This window comes from Coloeus monedula (assembly GCF_965178545.1).
Source record: "Coloeus monedula genome assembly, chromosome: 1".
NCBI lineage: Eukaryota > Metazoa > Chordata > Aves > Passeriformes > Corvidae > Coloeus > Coloeus monedula.
Genome location: NC_138781.1, coordinates 42,246,872 through 42,266,655, shown reverse-complemented (window position 1 = coordinate 42,266,655; position 19,784 = coordinate 42,246,872). Strand labels below are relative to the sequence as shown.

The 19,784-nt window shown below is 42.5% G+C and overlaps 1 protein-coding gene across 1 annotated transcript; it reads left to right on the top strand.

Annotated features, from left to right (window-relative positions):
- The first annotated feature begins 230 nt into the window (after positions 1-230).
- On the top strand, positions 231-11,650 carry CMTM6 (CKLF like MARVEL transmembrane domain containing 6). The gene is made up of 4 exons (XM_082277769.1): positions 231-363; positions 4,836-5,012; positions 5,933-6,031; positions 7,503-11,650. Exons 1-4 carry the CDS (start codon positions 238-240, stop codon positions 7,650-7,652), a joined length of 552 nt encoding a protein of 183 aa, XP_082133895.1. The 5' UTR covers positions 231-237; the 3' UTR covers positions 7,653-11,650.
- Positions 11,651-19,784: the final 8,134 nt, after the last annotated feature.

Below are 19,784 nucleotides of genomic sequence, written 5' to 3'. Positions count from 1 at the left end.
CTCCCGGCCGCCCCTCACGGGCCGCCCCCGCCCGCGGCCGCCAGGGGGCGCGCTGGCGCGCGCCGCAGGAAGCGGCTTTGTCCCTCCGGGACCAACCGCCGGTGGAACCGCGGCCTCCCGCCGCCTCCCGCCGCCTCCCGCCTTCCCCTCTCCCGCCCCGCCCCGCCCCGCCCGCCGCCACCGCCTCCCTTTTGCTTTCGGTTTTTCCCAGCTGACAGCCGGCGGCCCGGCCCGGCCATGGAGAACGGCGCCGTCTACAACGAGACCACGGAGCCGGAGGCGAAGGCGCCCCGCCGCCGCCCCTTCGGTTGCACCCTGCAGCACCTGCGGGGATGGCGGCTGGCGGCCAAGGTGGTCCAGGCGGTGAGTGCCCTGCTCCCCTCGCCGCGCGGGACGTGCCGGGCCTGGCGCGGAGGGAGCGCTCCTGGCAGAATGGGGGCCCGGGGCCGGGGAGGGACCTCGAGTCTCCCGGGGCTGAGCCCGGCGGGGCGGGGTGGCCCCGCTTTGGCATGGAAACGAGCGTGTTGTGATGACCTTCGGCTTTAGGACGGTCTCGCGCCGCTTAAAAATTAAACTCCTCGATGATGCAGCGCAGCCTGGGGAGATGGCCGCACACAGGCTTCGAGGGAATGGATTCTGCCGGTCGGAAAGGGCTGGCTCCGCCGGGAAGGTGTCTTGACTTGGGACGTGGCATGGGGTCACTAAAGTTGTGCAGACCAGCAACTCAGGTGGAAAGCTGGCACGGTGCCTTATAATGCAGATTCAGAGTGGTTTATGGTGGGGAAGTGATGAGAGTGTTCGTTCGTCATGCCCGAGCTGCGGGAGTAGGTGCTGACATCTGATGGTGCCGGCGTCGTGTGCCCGAGGCTCGATGCTGCAGCCACCGTGGTCCAGCTGCCTGCTGGCCTTAAACACCAGCCACTCTGGCTTAAAATCAGAGGGAAGCCTTACAGGAAATTTAGTGTTTTCTTCTGAGGACCGGATTGGATGAAAGCAGGAGGAAGAAGCCTTTGACTGAACCTCACCATAGGGCAGTAGAACTGGGAAGGGCTTTACTAGGTCATGAGCTCCAGACTTTCCTCTCTTGCTGCTTCTGCAGCCCGTTCAAAGCCTGTCACTCTGCGCTGTCCATGCTAAAATTAAGGAGCTCATTTCTCCCATGATTTGTGGTGGAAAATTGCACCAGAGACGTGTAATGTTGATGGTGGCCCATTGAATGAGACATCACTTCATGTCAGGCAACGCTGGGCCCACTAGGAAATAAAAGGCTTATATTCTGCTGGCTTTTTTCCTGCGTGTAGTGTTACTCCTGAATTAAGCAGCTGGGCTCCTGGTGCTAGCTCCTGTTTGTTCTGTGCTTGGTGATGGGCTCTTCCAAAATGTACCAGTGTGACTGCTGATAAGGACGTGAGGATCGTCATTCTTAAGTACCGGCAGGAAGGGAGTGAAACCCATGGTGGTAAAGGGCAGCTGACTGCAAATGTGTGTCAGCATGCATTTTGCAGCCAACACAGTGGCTTTTGAGTCAGATGTGTCATGCTCACAGGAATTGTAGGTGATTTCCAACCCTTTTCTCGCTACTTCACCATTGCAGAAAAGAGGACATTTGGGTTTTAAGCTTCATCTCACACACAGTCAAAACCCTCAACCAGAACTATTCTTTACTGCTCATAAAGATAATGGTAACACTACCAAAAATAAAGTTTTCTAAGAGTGTTTAAAAAATCACACCCAAGAATGCTTTAAATAAATATAATGGAACATAAACTTTTAATTCATCTACTGGAGTTTATTAAAGCAAGATCTGCTGGCTTCTGCTCCCTGACAAGCAGAACATTTATTTAAGTAGGTTCACTGACTAAAATAAAATAAGTGATTATGTAGGCAAATTTGCTGGTGTACCAAAGTCTTAAGCTTTTTAATTGTTTAAAATGCTTTCTAGGTAGAAAAAAGGAAAAACTATCATTATCCTAAACAAGGTGAATAGCTGCTTGACATGCTCTTAAATAATTAGCAGTTTATGGCCTGCACCCATTTTTTAGTGAGGGGGGAAAGAAAATGGATTTATAGTTGTTCACCCTCCTAATTTCCAACAGTTTTCCCTCCTTTTTTGTAACCTTTATCAATAAGCACAGATCTTGAGTTCTCAGTCAAAACACTTTAAACAAGCCCCAGAAATTCCTGAAGGTGGAAGCCTCAGTATTTCCAGTAAGAAAAAGGTTCTTCTTTTGGGAAAGCGTTGATTTTTGGAAATGCCAGTGATGGTCGTTAACATCTATTGGCTTTGTGTTACAATAGTGGTTGTTACTGGAATTATGCCCTGATAATTGCTTGTGTGGACTGCTAAACAGGGTATTGCAATCAGAAAGTGAGCTCTCCTCATTATAGAGGTGATCAAGGGTTTTATAAAATACTCTGAAATCACCTGCAGAAATCTGGCTTCTAGACCTAGAAACACTTTTCTTCAGATGAATGATGGCATACATTGTAACCTTAACCAGTTCGTTTGAGCAAAAGGAACAAGGAAAATGTGACTGCCAGAAGGATGCTGGGAGGCATGTTATTGCACAGGTTTCCAGAGTGTTATTGTTTGTTTTGTTTTTTTTTTTTTAATAGATGGAATGTTTTTGTTAGTCCATGAGTGGTTCAAATTCTGCACAAAGGTAAATGGCACAGTGTGTATTGTGCCAACTCTGAGGTAGAAACTAATTCTTACGTAAAGCAGAATGAGTTGTCATCAACTGTTTAACTTTAGTCAAAATGCCCTAGCTGGAAAGGAAAATTGTAATTCAGGCTTAAATATCAGCTCCTTTTTGAGCTGATAGTAGCCCCAATTGTGCAGACTTAATAGAGAATTAATATGTCCACCCATCTGAACTAGAAGATTTTGTACTGGGAATCCCACTGCTGAGCATCTTCACAGGCTTATTGGCAAGTTCATAGATCTGCTCTATTTTTGTAGTATTCTTTTCTGTCAATTCACTTGTTAAATCTTCTTTACAAACTTGACACTTGTTTAGAAACTTCCAGCAGTAATGTCAGTATCAATGAATAATTTCTTGCTGGTGAGAGAAATGTTGTTGTTTAATTTCTGCTGTACGTACAGACAGATAGGACTAATAACAAAATAAAATCCGAAACAACTGCTTCTCTAACAATTATTTTGGTGTTTAAAACTATTGGTTTTTAGTGGTAGTAGGACAACAGAGGAATCCCTTTTTTCCCTGATAGTGATATCAAAGGGCAAGCTAAGAAACCCAAGCAGAGCTCTCTGGCATCTTATGAATGTGCTGCTGATATACAAACTTAATCAAAGCACTTACTCAAAGTTCTTCAAGCCAACTTTTTTAATTGATGTACTCTATTTTATTACTCAACTTATAAATAAAAAAATTGAATATTGACTTGGGCAAGTCCCACACAGGATTCCACTTGGTAAATCTCAATTATTTGACACTGAACCCTTTATAACTGCTCTTTGAATGGGATTTTTTTCAACTTGTTTGTACACTCAGTGGAGAAGATCTTTTTCCATTATTTAGATCATACTATGGTTATCTGGACATATACTTTCTTTTAAGGACAGGTTTATTCCCAAGTGGAAGTGATGGCATTCAGTTTCCAGTGCTTATAAAAAGAAATAGCCCTGTACATGAAAACGTATCTCACAGCTCATATTGTGAAAAATTTGAAAGTCATTGGATGCAGCTGTAAGCACATGTTTAGAAATGCAAAGAAAACCCCCAAAAGACCCCTAAACCATACAAACTGGAAAGTCAGAGTTCAAAACATTCCTGGACAGCCATTGTAGTTCACTGGTTTAGGTGCAAGTGCTGCTGAGAAGTTTGTGTTGCCAGCCACTGTGGGAGAGAAAGGAAGCCTGATAGTAATATTGAAGTTTTCCCCAGCTGTTCTTTCCCTTTCTAAGCTCCTGTTTACTTAATATTGTTGCATTTGCAAAACATGATTCTTTGAAGTGCCCTTCTGAGACCTGGCTTAGTAAGGGGAATTTACACTTCCTACTGCTAAACTGTTGTTTTTACTGTCAGAAAACTGAAACTGAAGACTGGTGGTTATTTTCCAAGAACAATTCTGAATATTAAGTTTAGATTTTTTTTTTTTAAACAAAGAACTGTTAACCTCTTTATTGCCCTCATACTCTTATTAAAAATGTTATTGTCATTCTTATATCAGTCTCAGTTTTATGACCCAGTCTGATTCCTACCCATGGTTTTGTTTTAAATTGGTGAACTCCTTACGACGAGAATCTATAAAGCTATGCCAACTTTATGGGATGAAGGAAACTAGCAAGAAGTGGCCAAAATAAGTGAACAGTTATATAAAGCAATATTCCTTCTTGCACAATAAAATGGTAGAAAATCCAGCAGCACGGATATGGTGACTATACAGGACCTAAATCACGTTCTTTTCTCAAAACATACTGTGGCAGGAAGGTGAAGATAAGCCTCTGCATAGATTAAGCGTTGTCCAACACAGCTTGAACATAGCGTAAAGTTTCGGTTCCTACCAGAACAGCTGAGCTTCCGTCATTACTGAGTCACAAGCATGTGAGTATTGGCTATGTGGACTTTCTCTGAAGTTTTATCAAGTGAGGTAACAGGTGTAAACTTTTTGACCACCTATAACAGCCAAGTGTAAACCATGTCATTATATAATCATTTCTGCCTGTAAGAAAATGATGCAGAACTTTACCAAACTTATTGTAGATTGAGAATTTTTGTCGCAGCTAGCTTTATTAATCTTCATATCAGAGATGCCTGTTTGTTGGAGGTGTTAGAGACTTGATCCAACCCAAGCATGTTATTTGTTTGCAGATTTTCTCTTTTGTGGCTGTTGTTTGTGAAGAAATTGTGGACGATTGCATCTATTGTAGTGGACTTTACTTCTTTGAATTCATAAGCTGCAGTGCCTTTCTTTTGAGCCTCCTGATTCTGTGTGTGTATTGCACTGATATGTATGAATCACTGGGGAAAGAGAAAGTACAGAAACTGGTAAGAAATTTTTTTTTTTTTTAAAGGAAACCATTTTTTCTAAGTGCATAAAGTCTGCTGTGGAGTAAAAAGGCTATGCAAAAAGAATCTCCTTTTCTTCTCCATGTAAAGGGTAGATTAAAGTATCTTATAGTTAAAAAATGAGCCAACTTCGAGCGTTTATATTGACATCTTTTTCAAAGTTGGCTACCTGCAGGATTTTAGGATTTGTGTGGCAAAGTTTTTCCACATTAATGCTACTAACATTAAAGCGTAGCCATCACGTGTATGTACGTATGTGGAATACAGTTTACCGCCAGCATTATGCTTGCAATTTATCAGTTTACCCTATCTATTTTCCTACTGGGTGGAGACTACCTCCTTTTTGGCAATAATCATACCTCGTTACAGTTTATGGCTTTATATTTCAGAAGATCCAGCAGTGGGAGAAAGTTGCTTTGTAAAGTCAGTAGGAACATTATTCTGTCTCACAAGTGTCCCTTCCTATTTGCCTTCAGAGCAAACAGTAGAGTCTTTATGTGAGGGTACAGATAAGGGAGGGTAGTAAAAGGTTTGAATGAGCACAGTTACTTACAGTTTTCTAATTTCCCAAATGTTTTACATAGGGAATAAAGCTATCATGGTTGTCCTGAGCTTGAATTTGATTGTGAAAAAAGGTTAAATGAAGTTAATTAAATACTTTAAAAATACAAAACCAGGGCAGACTCCCTTAAATATCTGATAATGCTGTTTAAATAGCTGATAATGTTGAATATCATTTGGAATGTAGTGGTAACATGTATTTTCTGAAGCTTCCACTAGCATCACAGTATCAAAACATAAATTCACAGGCAGGTTAACTCAGCTGTTGTTATGATGTTTGTTCTTTTTAGGTAACCTATCTACAATTAAATTATATATGTTTTTACATATATTTGCAGAATTTTTGGGCTGTGCCAGCCATAGGTGCCTGGTTTCTGTTAGCATCAATAGTGTTCTCTGCAACCTGCTCTGGCTCTGCTGTTGAACGTGCTGCCTGTGTAAGTCTTAAAATGACAAGATTTACTTTGTATTTATCTGGTATGTTAATTTCTCTTCCCTCTAAACTTCACTCAATTTGCAGAGAAGAAACTGGGCAGGGAATAGAACTCAGTGCATTGTGATGTTTCGGGAGGAATTAGCTATTTCAGACCTTCGAGAAACTTACCATAGGAAATCCAAGGAGCTGGCATTCCTCAGGATTGCTGGAAACCTCTGTGTGCACTTGCAGCTCCCCACCTTTTGCCTGCTGCCTTGGATTTGTATTATTTCCTGTCATCTCTTGCTGTTCAACAGTGTCATCTCTTGAAGCTTCCCCAGTTCTCTGATGCCCTACTTCTGAAATTTCTGGTTTTCCTCAATTGTCCTTTCATAATGTCACCCCTTCACAAAGTCATCAAGAAATCCTGTCTTTTGCCAGGCATTACAGAGCACATGTGGACAACACTGACCTGCACAGTCTGCAATAAGAACAGCAGTTTCCTCAGTGACAGAAACAGTAGAGCAACAGGGCATTCATCTCCCAGGGAACATTGAGGAGGCTCAGGGCAAGGCACTGAAGGGGCTTTGGGATGCTGTAGGTGTCATAATTCCCCAGTCATTTGAATACTTCTTTTGAATAACCTTGGAATTGTGAATATGTGAGTTTAAAGATCAAATTCTTGAATGAGAAAAAATTATTTGGAAAAGAAAGCAAGATAATTCTGTTCCATGGGCAGCATCAGGTATTAGAGATACACACTTTTGCATAGTTTTCTTAAGTGATGTAGATCTATTTAGACCTAATAGTTCGAGTATAAATCAGGTTTCAGGTTTGCCTTTTTTTCTGCTGCAGGAAAAATGAAAACTACTGTGATTTAATACTTATTAATGTCAAATTCCTTTGGTCCAAACCAGTTGTGTAAAATTTAGGTAGAGTTAGAATAATGCATATGTTTCTTTCCTTGTTTGAAAAAAGCTGTCTTCTCTTTACCACTTCTCATCTTGCCATGACTAGTAATGAAATGCCACTCACAAAATGTCATTTAATTCTCCCTTGCTGACCCAGGCTCTGCAAATCTTCTCTTCCTTCACCTTCCATGTGTTATTCTTCTTCATTTACTCTCATTAATCAGCAGCCCTCTCTTGGATAAATAGTCTGCTATATCACCAATGCCATGCTACTTTAATAACTGATTTTGGAAATGAAACTAATACACTTTTACTATTAAAGGTTGATTAGAACACAGTATAAGGTTCACATTTGATTAAAAGAATGAAAACTGTAAAAAAGTTCAGCAATGAATGTGCTAGAATTATGATTTCTGACCTGTGTCTAATTTAAATGGAACTATTGATTTAAGGAGGACCGTAATCTTAATATATAAGCATTATTAATGCATACAAAATGGTGCAGGAAATCTCTCCAAACAATGTTGGTATACTATTACTGTTTATGCATTTTAAAATCACATATTTCTGTCACTTTCACAGGTATTTGGATTTTTTGCAACTTTTGCATTTGCAGCTGAATTTGGTACAGAACTCTTTCTCAGGCGAAAACAAAACGTCGATGGATGCTCTGAAAATCCTGGTAACACTCAGAGTGCCACAGAAAATCAGCCACTGAATAAACAAAGCTAACTTCCTGAAATTGTTTAAATTGTTTCCTCTTTTTCTTTTTTATTTTTTTTAATTGGAGCAAACTAAAATGAACTTTCAGTGCACTGTAGGTAACAACTTCTGTTTCTTTGTTCTAATCAATTTTGTACACATTGCTCATCATAAATTTTTTATGGATTCTTAGGTCAGGTCATGGCATTTTGAGCATCATGTTCTAGGGTAACTGGTCCTGCTTAATAACTAGTCCTGCCACCTGCTGGGGTGACAGGCACTAAAAAACCTTGGGTCTAAATACAGTAACTTCAGGAAAACAGTGTGCTGATTTGATTTTGACAGAGGTGACTAACAAAGTTAATGTCTGTGGCATTAATTTAATTTATAAATTAAATTTAATTAATAAATTCTGAGCTGTAGCCTAAAGGTATTTCCTGGTTAAATGGACCAGATGCTTCTGTTGCAAGTTATAAATTAGTACAGCGGAATTCATTTTTGTACTTCCTGGTCAAACTGAATGTAAAAGGGAACCATACAGGAATGCTTGTCCTTAAGTAAGGGGGTTTGGAATGTTTTTACTATTCCTATGTCTCAATTCTGTCTGTGGAGATCAGTGTAATGGTGTAGTAGACTCCAGGGGGTTTATGGGGAGGGTAATGTAAATGGTATATTAAGGAGACAGTTTTGCACCCCATGATTGTCAAAGTTTGAACTTGAATGCCAGAATCTTCTTTCAGATGATTTTGAAAGCTGTAACAGTTGCAGGAAGAAACTTGAAAAGCCAGCAGTGAGAGGAGTAAGAGAAAGAATAAATATTTTCCTGAAGCCGCCCCAGAAGTAGCAATCTGAATATCAATGGAAAAAAGCTTACAGCACACTGGTACTACCCTGGTGAATATTACTTGCAAGGATAATACCATATGCAGCTTGTTTATGCATACATAATACTAAATTTTGCCAGAATGGTTTTGGACCTCACCATTTTCTGTGTTTATAAATATGGCAGTAGCTTGAGACTTCTTGCTGACTAGCTCAGTTGGTAAACAGGTAAATAAGCACTTGTACCCTTGATTTGTTTTGCAAGCAACAGTCTGTAGGACTGCAAGGAACACTACTGATGGGACACGTATTGGACAAGTGATGGATGTGTCAGACCAGATGCTGATGGCTGTAAAAGAAATGAAGTGCTGAAAAGCATTTTTCTGGTATCTGAGGTAAAAGCAAGACTTCTACGCCTCTCTTATGAGGAAAGCCTTCAAAAGCAGAGCAAATTGCTGTATGCCAGGAGATGTTCCAAAATACCAAAGCAAATGAGAAAAAGCTGATTATGCAAAAACAATTCTTGTTTGAGTGCTCGTGACATTTGCCGTGTCTCCCAGGCATTAACTGCATTTCATTGATATCCCAGTCTGGCATGTTCCTAGTCCAGTAACCTGTTGTGACAGCATTGAGACTAAGCCCTCCAGAACCTGGCTGAGCTGTATTTGGGAAAGGAAGAGGAAGCTGTTTTAAGACAAAGGGCTGTAATAGCAGGTCAAAGTTGGTTTTTTTCCATTGCTGCCACTTTCTGATGAGTGTGAATTTGTGATGTTTTCTCTCTGTGGCCTGAGACTGAAGCCTAAAACTACACTTTGCTTGGAGGATGTAAAATTTTGCCAGGTGGTGTGAAGCACCAAGTTAAAGCTGTAGCTTGGCTTCAGAGTTATTCATGAAGAGATACTCTCCTCCATAGAATTTCATGTGTTGTAAAGAAGAAATGCTCTTTGAACTGGCTTTTTTTTTTTTTTCCCCTTGTATTTATTAGTGTCTGTTTCCACTAAAACCTGATTTCAGTCAGTGCTTGCTGTAGCTGTCTGATAGAGATGTTCAGTTTACAGGTGGTGTTACTGGTGATACAGAATATCCATAAGAAATACCTCCACTATGATCTGCAATGTCTTACTTTGGGGACCGTGCCCATATGAGTAACATTTCAATGGTCTTGTTTCGGTTTCTTCTTATTGCCTAGAGTTCTACTGATTTTTTTCCACACCAAAATGTCTATAGTCTTTAAATCTTCATCTGTAATTAGTAGCTGTAAATATAGTGTAAGAGCAACACTGTGCTGCTAGTACTTATTAAGCAATGCAGCACCATGACTGGAATTTTATCTTGAGGTAATTTTTCCTGTTATTTTTCCCAGCCTGAAGATAAGTTAATAGAGGTCTGGATTTCGGTTGCTTTTTCTAGAGGCTTTTCCCCACCTAAGTGCCGTGTTACTCATGTCCATTCCTGAACTGGAGATACTGGTACAAAAAGGGATGTGTAAAGTCATCCCCCTGCCTTGGCAGTTTACCTGGCAATAGTCTGTCACACAGTAGTTAAATACTAGGAGCAAGTCACATGATGGTTATAGGTTTAAGGCAGTTGCTAAAATGTTACTTCCAAACCAATTGCTGGCTAATATGCATGGTGGTGCTGTTAATCCTTGTGCTTCATAAGGTGTTCTTGCTCTTATTTTAAAATAGTTGAGAAGCAGATTTGCTTGTGTGTGTGCTGTTCTCTGCTTCTGTGAGGTTATTTGTTTAAACTTTATCAGCTTCCTATATCCTAGCTTTCCTTATCACTCCTAGCTCCTTTGCCCTCCCAGTCTAGGTGGGGTTCCTTGCTGCATTGACTGAGCAGACTGGTCTGCAGTCTTGACATGCCCCTTTGATGCTTCTGGTGTCAGGTGCTGGCTTTAAATGTCTGTCTCTTAATTAGACTGATCCTAAAGAATGCTGTTGGAGCTGGATTAAATGTCTGATTCTGCAGGAGCTCTGTGTGGCTGGATGTCTCTTACCCCTCATGCTCTGTCAGCAAAGCCCTTCGCTTGTTTCCCAGCCTGCTTCTGATGAAATCAGCTGACCTTATTTAAACCACCTATTTAAATTGCTTCCATTAAGGTGGTTGATTTTGGCTTAAGTGGATTAGGGATTGTTCGGGAGAGTGATGGGAGCTCTGGCATAAATGCTGTTAGATACAACTGCCTCGAATTTCTTCTGTGGGCAAAGTAAACATCTCTGTACATTGTAACTGGTAGTAAAGCCTGTTGAAAAGAAGCAACTGGCCCAGTACATCTATCTGGGAATTGTCTTCTCCATTCTTCACCATGGGCCTTGGCAGTGGTGTTGGAGCCTGCTTGGACACTCAGCTGTGGTGTTTTCCAGCTGAAACTGTCCAAAAATACTTAAAGGCTCTGTACCCACTTTCAAGGCTTTTTTACAGTGCCTTGAGAAGCAGTGGAGAGGATTTTTCAGGATAGGTGAGGACTTGTCCAGTGGCTGGACTGTGAGCTTCTGCTCTGAAGATCTGTACTGGGCATTGTGTAGATTGTGAATGTTAACTTTTGTGTTTGGGTTTAGCCCACAAAGTAAAATCACAGTGCTACCAGTGCCCTTTGGTTCTGAGTATGGGAAGGAATTGTGCCTTAATGCCTGCACTGTGTGCTTCAAAAGAGCAGGGAAGGGTTGTGGTCTGTTACAGGTGAGTTCTACCTTTGCACCTTCCAACCTGAAAGAGCAGTGAACGATTTCATGCAATTCTCAGAGCTCAGCACAAGATGTTTTTGCATAATGGCTGTCATGGTGATCCTCATTCAAATTTGTGCAATAAACATATCAAGCTTTCTATACTGAAGGGAAATTCTTTGTGAAATTTTTCAAAGGTTCTATACAATTGTAACGAATCAAGGTGCTGATAGTGCCTTTAAGATGGAAATTCATCTCTTGTTTAGTCTATTGCTGTAAACATAAGGAGTTCTCTGGATATAAAATTTTATACTGGACAGAACTGTGTATGACTTTTAACACCTTTAAGAATTTAAGTGAATTTTAATTATTATTAAAGCAGGATGATAATACATTGATTTTATATATATAAGTAAGAATTTTATAGTTTTGTTTCCAGTGTTGCCTTGAATTTTCATCTAAATAATTTTTAAATGCTTAAATATTTTTTATCATTCTAAACCTGTGATCTTTTTTAATGCATTCATGTTTTCTTGATCTAAGGGACTTTATAAAGTATTTTGTAATCATTTTTTAAAATAAAGGTTTAGTAAATAACTTGTTTCATGTGTTTCTTGGTTTTGCTGCTATGATTTGGTGTTGCTATGTAGTTCTCCCAAAGCCAGCCATAGGAAATAACATCATTCTTTGCTCCTGGTTTGGAGGAAAGAGTTTGCATTGTGTTTGCCTGTTCCTAGGGAAGAGGGTCCAGCTTGCAAAGCTGGATATTCTCACTGGAAGTTCCCAGGAAAAAATATCTGATAAGGTCAGTATTGCCTCTGACCACAGGGTCCACCCAAAGTAGTTTGCAGTAGCCTTTACTTGTGAGTGAAGTAAGTTACTGTGAGAAGCATAATTCAGGTGCTGCTTCCTATTGTCTTGATTACATGGAACTGAAAAAAATAAAGGGGCAGACTTGCTAAAGGAAGGAGTACAACCTAGCAAAAGGTGTTGAGAGCAAATGATTTATTCTGGTGTAGAAAAATGCAGGTCACTGGCTTGCTTGGTCGAGGGAGAGCTGCTTGATCTTTAAAAAATTGTTTGGCTGATTGTCAGTGGTGGGGGGGGAGGAAAAGGAAGCAAACCTGCATGTTTTGCTTTCTGGCAGGGGAGCCCTTTTTTTGTTTCATAATCCTACAGGTTGCTTATTACCTGGTGGTCATCTTGTACACAGGAGAATGCCACTTCCTTCATTGTTGGCACAGAAAATGGAACACCACAGTTTGTTTTTCTTTAAGGATGAAATTATCTCTTTGATGAAGTTGCCAGAGATGAGTGTAATCTTAAGGATTCAAAAGGGAAATATGTCTCAATTGCTTTTAATTACCTAGATGCAAGAAAACAATCAAGGCAAAATGTTGTATTAGAAAGGTATGTCAGTGGTGGATTTTACAACATGAGAAAATAACTCAGAAGTACTAGATTTAATAATTTGAAGCATGATCACACAATTTAAGTCATGTTATTGCTAGAATCATGACAACCCCTTTCTCAGGAGTGTAGTCCAAGTTGGTTCACTGTAAATTACCAGAATGTAGTGCAGCAGGGCAGAATATGGGCTAGTAGTCTGCAGCTTTCCTTTGTGAGTACACAGGCACCACCTGGTCACTCTGTCTGTCCATCCCTTGTTCAAGGCACAGATGTGTTTCCTTGCTTTGGGATGGCTTTTGTCCTTCCAGCGAGGAGCAGGACCAGCCACCTGCTCTCTCACACAGCTGCTGTCATGCAGGAGCCAAGCAAGGGTCACTGCTTGGCTGGACTTTGGGTGTGACTGCTCCTTGGATTCGGAATGGCTATTCTTAGCTCGTGGAAGGAAGCACAGGGAAGGCCAGAAATGTACTTTGCATTGTTCCTGCCGTCTGCACAGGAACCTGCCGAGAAGCTGCAGGAGGGAAGTTTGCCCACAAGAGGGCAAAGATGATCCTGTGATTGAAATTATTTGGTCTTAAGGACTCCGTCTTCTTCCCACCAGTCTTTCCAGTGGGATTGAAGCCCCCATACCCCTCTGTCGTCAGTGTGGCTGTAAATTGAAGTGTGCATTTTAGGGATACTCTTTCCAATAATTTTCTTATTTCTCAATATGTAGCTTGAAGGATTTTTGGCAATATAATCAAATCACTATTGTCTCAAGGAGATACTTTGCCTGCGCAGTTTGAAAGGGTTTTACTTGCATTTCTGGTGTTTTGTTGTCGCTGTTGTACTAGGGACTGCGAGAAGAACAACACAGAATTCAAGTCCAGGATAAAATTGGATTATTTAATTAATTACAAACTCATTTTTATAACTTGGTTCGTAAGAATGGCTAAGGCTATTGGTTGTTTGACCATCCATCTCAGAGTGATTGGCTGAATGCTACGACACCCATTTCAAAATATTTTCTTCAATGTACCATAACAAGACTGTATAACAAGTTTGCACCTGTGAGATGAAGTCTTGGTTTACAAAAACCTCTACACTGCAGCTAGCTTGTGTGAGAAAGGAAAACTTCACAGGATGCTGGAAAGCTGAAAAATTTCTCTGCTGAAAGCTTTTCAGTATTCACATTTTGTAACCTGCCAATAGATGTTTTTAAAAATTCAAGTGGAGCTTCAGCTGCATGACGCCACCTGCACTTACAACACTGCACTGCAGCTTTGGAGAACTTCGTGGTCTGTACTATGCTGTGGTTTTCAATGAAATGTCTGTGGATCACGGGTGGGAGAGGAATGGAGTGGGGTGTACCTGACCATTTCTCGGACTCTTGAGAAGTTAAATGAGGGATACTTATTATCCAAAGCCGCAAATTATGCATGCTGGGAAAAAATCAGGGCCCACAAACAGAAATGTTGGCAACTGTAGCTGTAAAGCGTGCCAGACGGGACTTCTTGGAATTCCAGCCCTTTCCAGGCATCCCAGTGAAACTTGCTTTGAGCAGCCCACGTGCCCTGATCACTTACTCAGTTTGTTCCTTATGACCTATTATCTCTTGGCTGAATTGTTGGTGGGAAGACAAACCAGACTTGGCTGTTTTGAAGTTGGCAAGTCCTGAGGTGAGAGTCAGGCTTCACAAGGAGGTGACAGCACAAGCACATTCTTCTGCAGCATGACTCATGTGCAGCCAGATGGGGACAGCAAATACCCAGTCAGGTATGCACTGCTAGATGTGCTGCATGGAGGCAGGCACTATCCTGCAGTGCTAAGCTTGGGGCATATGTCAGAGCTCTCTTTTTAGTCCTCACTTGGACTTACAGGAAGCATAATATGGTAAGACAAAAAGCATGACAAGTTTTCTGTTACCATATGCTTAGAGAATGGTGCAATGTTGCTCAAAATAATGCAAGTCTGTCTGCACTACAGCCTTCCTTTTAACTACTTCCTTTGCACCAGCTGTTCCTCTCCCAGAAATATCAGTGCAGACGTGATTCTGAAATCCCTGCTCATGCTGAGCTATAGGTGAGGAAGGGACAGTTACTAAATTGTTCTGTGGTCTCTGCACTTCACTAACCAAAGGTGTGGAGCTGCTCTCCTGGTGTGAGCAGTAAGGCATCCTCACAGCAAGGAGGACAGACTCACTACTACTATTTTCATTAACACCCATTTCTCTCTTCTCTGCCTGCTCAGTTTCAAATGCTTCAGAGCACTGGGTTAAAGCCTTGCTTCCCATTCCTGTACCTCAAACCTAAATTAAACCTCCCTATCAGCGCAACTCATGGCAACAAGAGCTTTGGCTAAATTTCTGCCTGCTAGTTTCTCAAAACAGCTGGCATAAAGTGGCTGCAGAGGCCACCCTGAGGGGGTACAATACAGCCCTAGAGACAACTGGCTCGTTAATGTAAGCCTGTTCTCTGCCTCATCATCCTTTTGCTCAGAAAGGCTTGTTTTATGAATGAACCAATGTTGTCCTTGACTTGATACAGTTTTTTTTTTTAATTGTAAACGCTTGTTTCTGGCAATTGTGCCTCTCATTTGAGGGTAACAAGGGCATAATTATTCAGCTCTCATGCATCACAAACTGCTGAGCATGAGGTATTAATGGAGTGCTTTGCTGCCACCATAGCTTAATAGCTACAGCTGCAGCATTGTGCTCTTGTTTGGCAGGGGTTCATGGAAAGAGGGGATGCAGATCATTAAGTTTTATGTTAAGAGTGATTTACAGATGTAGCAATAACAGTAGACTATGCTAGACGGACAAAGCACTTCTGATTTAAAAGGAGCTGTTACACCAGCAGAGCTGTAATTCATACTAGTGGTGGTACAAAGCCCCCAGCACCAGTCCACCTCATATAACCCCCAGTAATCATAATAAAGGAAAGTTGTGTTAGTGTAATTGTGTGTGCTGGCAGGGGGAAGAGGGGAATCATACCCTACCATCACAACTGGCTTACAGATGTAATAGAAGGAAGCTGCAAAGGGGTGCTTTTGGCTAGCTCCAGGTTTTGAGGTGATATCAAACTCCCAGCCTGGTCCCTTCCCATCCACACAGCTACAGCATCAGCTCTGTTAAGTGCTGAGAGACAAGTGCTAGAATTTAAAGGTGAGTGTTGCCCCAGCTCCATATGGGAAGGTAAAAGTGGTGTCTCCCTGAGATGTTCCAGCTGCGAGGCCAAGCTGCCATGGTAGCTGATGGAGGAAGAGGCACATCTAGAAGGTGAATCAGAGGGGAAGAGTAACTCCTGCACTCTGAGTCGCTGCTGTGATTCACTTTTGCCCTTCTCTTTCTTCATTGCATGTGCAGGGGAGCGTGGCTGGGTACTAAGGCTAGTCTCATGCAAATAGTCTCCAAGATACACTGTGCTTTTTCCTGGGAGAATGATATTTACTCTCTTTGAGCTGTAAAAGTAGTGCAGAATGAGTGCTGTCTCTAATTTCCTAGTCTGACCTCGTATGCTGAAGGGTTATAGGCCTCAAGTCTACACCTGTGGAGTTTCCTTCCCCATGTTCCAGTTCCTTCTTGTTACAATTCCTCCTGTGCTGAGAGGGCTCCTGTCTGTGTTGCTCTTCCTACACAAGCACAAACATGTAAGAAAAGAACAAGTGGTTCAGACATACTTAACTTAGCAATGACTCTCCATTTGTGGCCTGGGGATATTCCCCTCTGTGGGGAGGAATGCCCCACCACCCTGCGTGGCTACCACGTCACTCACACACATGCCAGCTCTGCCTCAAGAGCTGGTGTGTTCTCCTTGTCTTTCTGGGAGCCCCTTCAGCGCCCACGGAAACACACAGGTGCTTCCTTCACCCCCACACGGGACTGTTTTTCTACCCATACCCACACATGCAAGCACAGAACACTCAGCCTGCTCCTTTTCTTCTGTGCTATTCCCTCTTCTTCCCAGGTTCTTGGCTTGCCGCACAGTTGCCTGCCCACCTTTGCATGACCCCACCTGTCTGGAGTCCCCCAGGAGAATGGCTCTGAAGTGACAAGTGTGACAAATGTGCACCAGGCACCAGTGACAAATGTGACAAAAGTGACAAATGTGACAAATGTGCAAATCATTGCAGGGCCAGGCAGAGTAACCTGAGGGCTTTGCAGCACCAAGTGTTGGCACCAGGACACCTGGGCATCCCTGCGTTACATCACGCTGTGAGCAGAACTTCTTGTCACGGTGAGGAGGGCAGGACTGCTGCTCTTTTGCTAAGGCAGTTTATTCCTTTAAAATGGTTGCTTTGTGTCTTGCTGTTATTCTAGGTCTGCAAACACCTAAAGAGCAATAAATGAAATTTACACCATCTTGGGCACTCTGAATTCAACTCAGTCCAAGCCAGGATTATCAAAAATTAATTTTAATTGAAGTAAATGTCCTAATCTTTTTTTCTGCTTCAAAAGTTCAGGCCTTTATGGCTGGCTAGTGCTCTGAAGGACATACTTCACTCAAACACACATCTCACCTGAGAGCCAGCATTTACCCAGTGACAAAACTGCTTTTGAAAATACTTATGTGCCTTTCTGTAATGTTGTAGTTCAGCAATATGGAAAACCCAGGTAGAGGTGGTGTTACGTCCAGGAAGCGATACAAAAATATTAATCCAAGGAACAGCACTGTTCTGAGCTGTTCCCTCAGGAAAGGTTGGGTAGTGTTGCTACTCTGCAGTGACCTCTTGATTTTAGCTCCTTCATCTGCACTTTCTCTTTTATCTCTGCCCTCATTCCTCACCATCACCACACAAAAAGGCAAGGTCCCTTGCAGCCTCCTTTCCATGAGCCCTCCCTATCATACTACCGTTCCCTGCAGCACATTCAAGCAGCCACAGTCAAATCAGGCCTTTGACTATTCAACACCGGAATTTAAAAGCCAAGCTATCACAGCACTAAGCCAGAACAATGCCAAGGGTTTTGGTATCTAAATTCTGTCTCTGTGTAAAACTGAAAGCTCGTATTGGCAGCCACCTCACCCCTGAGGCAGGAAACTTCTGTGGTGCTGCAACACTTTTAATTATTGTTTTCTTCTTCTTCTTCTTCTTCTTCTTCTACTTCTTCTTCTTCTTCTTCTTCTTTTATATTTTTTTTTATTTTTCCTAACTTTCAATCTTCCTTCCTGTGAAGTGCTACTTCTGGGCATGGCCAGACAGCTTCACTTTCACTGTTAGAGCAGCTCAGGTAGAGGTTTGGTAAAGGGCAAAAAGCAGACAGATTCTTTTTTTTTTTTTTTTTGCCAACTGCCCCAAGGCAGAGGGACTCGTTCAGGCAGGTGATGAGAGCTTTTTCGATCCTTAATAAATTGGCAAGTCATTTACACAGTAGAACAGTGCAGATATGAGATAACAAGAGGATAAATCATCAGGTTTTTAGACATATGGCCCTTTTTTTTTAACTTCCATGCAAGCTCCTGGATGGTGGGAACTCACTCTATGTTGATCAGCTCCTAGTAACAAACACTGGTGTGTACTTGCCATACTGGCCGTGAGAAACCAGCGTGCTGACCCAGGGGACCAGCTGAGGCTGATGGACTGGGCTCAGGGACAGGCAGAACAGAAATAAACTCTGGAGCAGCCAGCTGTGGGTAATCAGTGACCTCCAGAAAGGACATAATGCTTTTCCTGTTTTCCAGCTGCCTCTGTGCTGGAAAAAAGTAATCGTCTTTCTCCAGGAGAGGAAGATAACAAGCACTAGTGCCACTTTCTGACCTGCTCCTATGTAGCAGGGTTAAACAAGCCCTGGGACCAGGGACTGGAACTAAGAGCCACCTGTTCCCAACGGGATGGCCTCCCAAGTGTGCAGCCCTGTGTGTCTGCAGAGGAGCAAAAGGTAAGCCAAGGGCATGGCACTTGCACTTGCTCCAGTATGAAACTTGGAACAGCCCAAACAGGTGGGTTGCTTAAGAGTACCCTAGAACTTTGTGGTGAGGGCTCTCTCCTGTCACCCGGGTGTAAATCTCTGCAGGCAGAAAAAACAGGATGTGGACCTCCCTTTCTCTGGTACCCACTTCTCCTTGCACACAACCAGCAGCACCTCCTGGATGCCCAGTAGGGCCCAGTGATACATAAATCCAGCTTTCCTTGGCTTTCTGATGGCACTCAGTCTAAAAGCAGGTCTGTACTTTGCCCAAGCTGCATGGATGGCCAAGGCCCCTGGCCAGCACACAGGCCCAGCAGCAGCATTTGGCTCCATGTTGTCTCTAAGCACAGTGGAGTCCACAGCAACTTTAAGTTAAACAGGGCAGACCATATGGCAACTTGATGCTACGTTCCACAGCCTGTGGTCAGGTCTTGTCCATCCTCCCACAGCTTTAGCAGAGCAGGAAAATCCCAGACACAGGTTATAAAGTGCAGGCAAGCAGCAAAGAGACTTCTCTGTCACTCCAAGCAGATCTGCCCTTTAATAACCAGCACAGCCAGAAACTGCTGATATCTGCCACCACTTCTGTCAGTGCACAAGGCACTCACATTAGTTCCTCCCTTCATAAGCTTTCTACTAATGTTTGCCCCTGATCTTCTTTCTCTCCTCCTTTTTGTCCTAGTAAGTTCCTAGTCCTCTTCCATGGATCATCACTTGGCATGCCCCCCCCCGCCACCCCCCCACTTCATTACAAGTTATTGTTACTGGGGTGTCCTGCTACCCCCTTTAAACCCCAGACAGTGCAACCAATTCTCAGCAACAGAAAAAGTGTGCAAGTTATGCAGGTCACATAACCTGCAGCGTCTTCATCCAGCACTGTGGTGCTCAAGCTTTTCAAAGCCATCCTTCCTCTTTTTTAAAACGTTTCATTTCCCCTTGAAAGAAGCACTATTCATTCTCTAACTTATCTCAAGCCCCCAGAGCTCAAACATGAAGTTGCAGTTTTTTCACAGTATGAAACAGTTTGCACTACCAATTTTCCTCTCTCAATGTTTACATTTTAATTTTTCAGTAAAAACTGAATGCCTAACTCTATCTGTGTTAGCTCAAAGGATAAACTACACTCATTTTAGAGCTGAAGAGGATGGACAACTTTTGTGTGGGATAGTGGGAGACCAGCACATCCAAACACAACTGCAGGGAACAGGTTTTTCTCTGGCTCCTACCTATTGTCCTCCAGTTATAGGAGGTATTCTGATACTCCCCAGAGAGAAAGCCACTGCTGTAGTAGAGGAGGGAAAAAAATGACCAGGACAACAATCTGATTCTCCACATCACCCAAATAGCTAACAGAGTTTATTTCTAAAACAGCTGGAA